Source organism: Enhydra lutris, unplaced genomic scaffold, assembly GCF_002288905.1.
Source record: "Enhydra lutris kenyoni isolate GAN:26980312 unplaced genomic scaffold, ASM228890v2 scaffoldscaffold21, whole genome shotgun sequence".
Lineage (NCBI taxonomy): Eukaryota > Metazoa > Chordata > Mammalia > Carnivora > Mustelidae > Enhydra > Enhydra lutris.
In genome coordinates, this window is record NW_019154105.1 from 23,589,790 (window position 1) to 23,596,456 (window position 6,667).

A 6,667-nucleotide genomic window follows, 5' to 3' on the forward strand; every position below is an offset into this window, starting at 1 on the left:
AAAAAAAAAAAAAAAAGAATAATCGTTAACCACGTGCTAATTCACAGTGCGGGCCTTGGGTCTTAGTGCCCGGATTTGAACCTAGCGCTAAAACTCTTCTTAGCTCTGTGAACTCTGACAGGTTGCTGAACCTCTTGGGACCACATGTGTTCTCCCGAGCATATGGGTATAATAAATAAAGCATGTTGCATCATAAATTGTCCCAAAACTTAATGGTTTAGAGTAACAAACACCTCCCAGTTTCTGAGGTCAGAAAGGAGCAGCTTAGGGACCCTGGGTGGCTCAGTGGGTTAAAGCCTCTGCCTTCGGCCCAGGTCATGATCTCAGGGTCCTGGAATCAAGTCCCACATCGGGCTCTCTGCTTGGCAGGGAGTCTGCTTCCCTTCCTCTCCCTCTCTCTGCCTGCCTCTCTGCCTATTTGTGATCTCTGTCTGTCAAATAAATAAAAAAAATCTTTTTAAAAAAAAAAAAAAAAGGAGCAGCTTAGCTAGAAGTCCTGGTTCAGGGTTTCCCATGTGGCTGCGGTCATCTGAAGGCTTGACTTGGGCTGGAAAATCTGCTTCCGGGACAGCGGACTCAAGCTGCTGCTAGCAGAAGGCTTCAGTTCGAGCTGATGCTTGACAAGAACTTTCCAGTTTCTTGTCACATGGGCCCCTCTAGGCCACTTGAGCATCCTCGCAGCCTGGCAGCTCACTTCCGTCAGAGTGAGTGCTCCCAGAGGTGGGGGCAGGACGGAGGGGAGGGAAGGGGAGGAGGAATGCAGTACTTTTATGACTTAGTCTACCAAGTTGCATACCCTCACTTTTTTTCTGTTCATTAGAAGCACATCGTTAAGCCTGGCCTGTACTCAAGGGGAAGGGAATTTAGGCTCCAGCTCTTGCAAGGAAGAGTATCAGAGAATTTGTGGACAGATTTTAAAACCACTACAATCATCATAGAGCTTTTTTTTTTTTTTTACGTTTCTTATTTTAATTCCAGTGTGGTTAACAGAGTGTTACATTAGTTTCAGGTGTACAATGGAGCGACTCAACAATTCTGTGCATTAGTCAGTGCTTGTCATGACAAGTATCCTCTTTAATCCCCATCACCTGTTTCACCTCCCCCCCACACACCCCCACCCCTGCCCCCCATAACCATCAGTTTGTTCTCTAGAGCTAAGTGTCTGTTTCTTGGTTTGTCTCCCTACTCCCCTTGCTCGTGTTTCTTAAATTCCACATAAAACATAGAGCTTTTGAGAAGATGAAGTGAGGTAATTGCTTATGAATCCTTCGGTGCATTGTTAGGTAGAGACTCGTTAAGCGTTGGTTACCAGCTGCTGTTCAGTTTCATTAAGGTTATAGGTGGCTTTTACTTGACTAAGAATATGGGGTCCAGGTGGAATGCCTCCCCTTCTGTCTGCCATTCTCTTTACTCCCCGCACTACATTAAGTTTTCCTTTATCTGCTTGTCGAGTCTTGTGGGAAGTGCTTCGGAGTATGTCTCCCTGCTCGGGGTATCCTAGCTGGGATGTGCTTGAATCTGAGTTTGATCCTTCCCTCTTGTCCACGTACATTTTGAAACATCTGCTACAGGAAACTTGCGGCGGTACATGTGCATGAGCACGTGTCATTCCCGTCCTGAAAGCTCACGGATGTGACTGTTTGTAGCCCAAGGGTCAAGGCTTGTGGCACATGGTGGTCAGTTAGGACTTGAGACATTTTTTTTTTTTAGAGTTTGTTTATTTGAGAGGGAGAGAGAGCATGAGCAGGGGGCAGGGCAGAGGGAGATGCAGACTCTGCTGAGCAGGGAGCCCAATGTAGGGCTTGATCCCAGGACCCCTGAGCTGAAGTCAGACGCTTAACTGAGCCACCCAGGTGCTCCAGCATTTTTAAATTAAGAAACAATTTACACGCAGTAAAACTTACCCTCATAGCTCTGTTTCGACAGATGTGTAGTGTCATGTAAGCGCTACCACAGTCACAAGTTCATTACTTAGAAGGTTCTCTGTCACTTTGTAGTCGTCCCTCCTACTCAACGCTGGGCAGCCACTGATCTGTTTTCTGTCCCTTTAGTTTTGCTTTTTTTGGTTTTTGCTTTTGAGTCTGGCTTCTTTTACTTACATGTACTTGGGATTCGTCCATATTGTTGCATATATCAGCAGACTTGTTCTTTTTTTTTTGAGCGAGAGAGAGCCTGTGTGAGCGGGGGTGGGGATGGGGTAAAGAGGCAGACGCAGGGCTCAGTCTCACAGCCCTGAGATCATGACCGGGGCGGAAATCAGGAGTGGGAGCTTCACTGAGCCACCCGGTGCCCCAAGAGGTTTATTTTATTGTTGCGAGTATTCTGTTGTGTGGATGTACCATAGTTTGTCCATTGACATGTGGGTTATTTCCAGTTTTTTCCCCCCACAGTTTTTGATAATTATGAGTAAGACTGCTGTAAGCATTTGTGAACGGGATCTTGTGTGAATGTAAGTTTTTATTTCCCTTGAGTTAATACCTAGGAGGTGAAGATTATACAGTAAGTGTAGCTTTTTTTTTTTTAAGATTTTATTTATTTATTTGACAGACAGAGATCACAAGTAGAGAGGCAGGCAGAGAGAGAGGGGGTAGCGGGGCTCCCCGCTGAGCAGAGCGCCCGATGTGGGGCTCGATCCCAGGACCCTGAGATCATGACCTGAGCCGAAGGCAGAGGCTCTAACCCACTGAGCCATCCAGGCACCCCCGTAGTTTTAACTTTGTAAAAAAATGGCCAAAATATTTTCCAAGTTGACTGAACCACGTCGCATTCCCACCATCGATATGAGAGGTCGTTGTTCCCTGTTGCTAACACCGGGTATGGTGAATTTGAAAATTTTTTTATTTTAGCCACTCAGATTGTTATGTTGTGGTCTTTCATTGTGGTTTTAATTTGCATTTCTTTAGTGACTAATGATGTTGTGTTTCTTTTTATAAACTTAATTGCCATCTATGTATCCTTTATGACCTGTTTCTTCAGATCTTTTGCCCAGTTTTTTATTGCTTATTTTCTTACTGGGTTCTGAGAATATTATGTATTCTGGATACAAGTCCCTTATCAGATTCATGTTTTACATATTTTCTCCTAGTCTGTGGCTTGTTTTCCCTTTTGTTCGTTAACATTATGTCTTTTGAAGAGAAGTTCTTAATTTTAATGAAGTCCAGTTTATCATTTATTTTCTGTTATGGATCATGCTTTTTGATGTCCTAGCCAAGAAATTTTTGCCTAACCCAAGGTCACAAAGATTTCCTTCTGGAAATGAACTGAACTGAAAGAAATGTTTCATTACCCAGCTGAGTCGTGGGGTACTGCACTGTGTAGGACGCTTCCCTTCGCCATCACTGAGCAGGCCACTGCCTTGCTACTAAGTAGTAGCTGCGTGAAAGAAGACAGCAGCATCGCTCTTCAGAAATTGGGCCTCAAGTGAGCCCCAAGTGAGTAGGTGATGCGCATAGTCAGAGCCGAGTAGAAAATGGCGGGCCGGTGCCCAAAGGCAACTTCCCCTGAGTTAGATGCACTGCAGGGAATTTGAACGATCTTCTCCTTGTAGGTTTTGAGCACCCCCACGTCCCCCTGGGTTACTCTGGCTGCACCAGGTCGGGACTCCTGCCTTGTCTGCTCATTCTCGCAGCGGTTTGGGAGAAGCAGTCTGCTGGAGTGATGCGCATGGGCCTGGAGCTCGACTTGTTGGATTCAAGTCCTGGCTCTGCCACATGTCAGCTGAATAGTTTTACCCTAGTAACGTAAGCTCTCGGCGCTTCCTTTTGTCATCTGTAAAATGCGGATATCATAGCACTTGCCTCATTGGGAGGATTCCATGGATTAATAGATGTAAAGTTCTGAGAATACTTCACCAGGGCAACGCTCAGTAAATGCTGGCTTCTGTCAATGTTCGCATTTCTTGAATAATATGCGCCGGGTACTTACCCAGGTTATCCTAATTATCACACTAACACCGGCGCGGAGGTGTCCTCATGCCGCAGAACATAACTGAGGCTCAGCAGTGCTGGGTAATTTGCCCAAGGATGGCCATGAAGAGATTTGATCCCGGGTCTGTCAAAGCCTCTCTGCTCTGCAGTGGACAGTTTCTCAATTGTGTTCTCAGCAGTGAAGCACTTCAGGGCACTTCAAACATAACAAAGTGTGTCTCCTAAGTCAATATTTTTTATAAGTGGTTACTGCTTTGCATTGCTGAAATTTCAGTCTGAGCCGAACACAGATGGACACACGAAGAGCATCGAATATAAATCGTCATGATCGAGGCTGGAGAATTATTTTCCAGTGATGTATTTAAATCTCATCTTTCCTATTTTGTCTCCCGACAGGCTGTTACAATGGGTTAGTTTATGTTCTGAGAAGTAATAATGGAGAAACACACTGGACGTTTCCTGCGGAGGATGCTGTCAGGAGCTCGGCAGCCGTGGACGCGACCACAGGACTCCTCTACATCGGCTCTCATGACCGGCGCGCATATGCTTTGGATATTTATGTGAGAATTCACCCCATCGGTTTCCTATAAGCTTAGAAGAATGTGAAACTGTCAGGTGCTCTTGACTAAGGGAGCAGGTATTAACTCTTCCCTAAATTTCGCACTTTGTCCTGGGAAGAATGAGTTAATTAACAGTCTTAATATCTAAAGACATTTTTAACTTCCTTACCAGATTTTCACAAATGAATTTGCTACTCAGAGTTTTTAAATATAAAGAACTTAGAAATTACTATCTTGACAATAAAAGAATCACAAAGGAAAATATCAGTAAGACCTGATAAGTTGGGGAAACAATGTGAAGCAAGTGCGATGGTTAAATATCATTGATAAGAATAAATGGAAATAAAGAACAAAGGCAAATTATAAAGACCCATATAGAAAAATAAAGGCTTTAAACCTAAAAGACCCCAAAGAAGAAATGCCTAGTAAGTATATTTAAGTGTTTCATACCTTTAATAATCAAAGGAATGAAAATTTTAAACTATATGATGAAGAAACGGTACTAGATCGGAATGGTATGGTAAATGCTGGTGGGAGTTGGGGGAGGTCGTACCTAGTGAAGCCTCTGAGGAAAACAGTTTGGCCACAGGTAACTTTCATATCCTTTGATTCAGTAAAATTCTTCTATCCTGGCAAACCAATCAGAAACATGGATATACGTGTACACCAAGATGTGTATTTCTGAGTTGTTCATAATACCAGGAAATCAGTTCCGGACAACGTTCAGTGATAAGATAAATTATTTTATGTTCAGATGGGATGTTATGCATTAAAGTAGTGTCTAACGAGTTTTACCAAGTAAGTGAGCTAAATTACATACCAGGTAGGGGCGCCTCGTGGCTGTCAGTTAAGCGCCTGCCTTCAGCTCAGGTGATGGTCCCGGGATTGAGCATTACATTGGGCTCCCTGCTCCGTGGGGAGCCTGCTTCTCTCTCCCATCTGCTCCTCCTCCCTGCTTGTTCTCTCTCTTCTCTCAAATAAATGAAATCTTTTTAAAACAAAGTAGATATATATTCAGAATGATCTCTATATTAAACTGTGCATGTCCCAAAAATATCAAAAGGAAAAATGTTAAACTATTAACATAGTTATCTCTGGGTGGTCCTTGTCTTTATGCTGACTGGAATCTATACAAGGAGCCTGTATTCCTTTTATACTAAGAATAAAAAGTTACTTAACTAAATAGACATAATATCGTGAGGATTAGGGCATGTAGATTTGTTAACCACCAACAGACGCCAATTAATTTGCTTTCTTATTTGCAGGAAAAGAAGTGTGTTTGGAAGTTAAATTGTGGAGGAGCTGTCTTTTCTTCCCCCTGTTTGAGCCTGCTTCCACATCACTTATATGTGGCGACACTGGGAGGACATTTGCTGGCTGTAAATCCTGTAGGCATAAAATACGTATTGATGTTATTACCTATTTTTTTAAATGTTTTATTTTTGCAATTCGAAGTAGTTTTTAATTAGATATAGTCGAGTGCTTACTGAACCAGAACTCATTAAATGTATCATGAAGGCTAGAAGGATGAGAAAATAGAAGTTCTATGTGTCCTTTATCTCTTTTTTAAATTGACAGAAGTTTCCCGGTCATACTAGAACTTAGAATGGCTTGAGGATAGATCTTATGTACTAATTATTTCCTGGTTTTATTGTAAGTTGTTATCGCAGCTCTCGTAAAGAGCACTGACTAATTTCATAGCTGTGTACGTATACTAGCTTCATTTATGTTGTCAGCATGCCATTATAGCTTACTCCGATGTTTATAGCTTTGCCTCTGGGAGATTTATGAGTTTGTTTTATAAAGGGTAATTGATTAGTAGATTAGTAGGATGACTTAAATGCTGTCAATCACTTTTTGCCCATGGCAGGCCACTGGGAACAGAGTTTGGAAACATTCCTGTGGAAAACCACTCTTTTCTTCTCCACGGTGTTGCCTGCAGTATGTTTGTATTGGCTGTGTGGATGGGAATTTACTCTGCTTTACTCACTTTGGAGAACAGGTGAAAAATTTCTGGTTTTATTTTATGTATCTTTCTCCAAGTCATTATAGTAAAATGTTATAAACGTTGTTCAACTCCCTGTGTTGAAAACGAGTTTGATTTTTTTTTTTTTTTTTAAAGATTTTATTTATTTATTTGACAGAGAGAGATCACAAGCAGGCAGAGAGGCAGGCAGAGAG

At 42.5% G+C, this 6,667-nt stretch overlaps 1 protein-coding gene across 1 annotated transcript in view; it reads left to right on the forward strand.

Annotated features, from left to right (window-relative positions):
- Positions 1-6,667, forward strand: part of LOC111149107 (aminoadipate-semialdehyde dehydrogenase) — a 38,117-nt gene that overhangs the window by 28,760 nt on the left and 2,690 nt on the right. Inside the window, exons 13-15 of the mRNA XM_022506030.1 lie at positions 4,323-4,486; positions 5,752-5,874; positions 6,357-6,488. Of these exons, the coding sequence (XP_022361738.1) occupies positions 4,323-4,486; positions 5,752-5,874; positions 6,357-6,488 (419 nt within the window). The remainder of the gene's footprint in view (positions 1-4,322; positions 4,487-5,751; positions 5,875-6,356; positions 6,489-6,667) is intronic.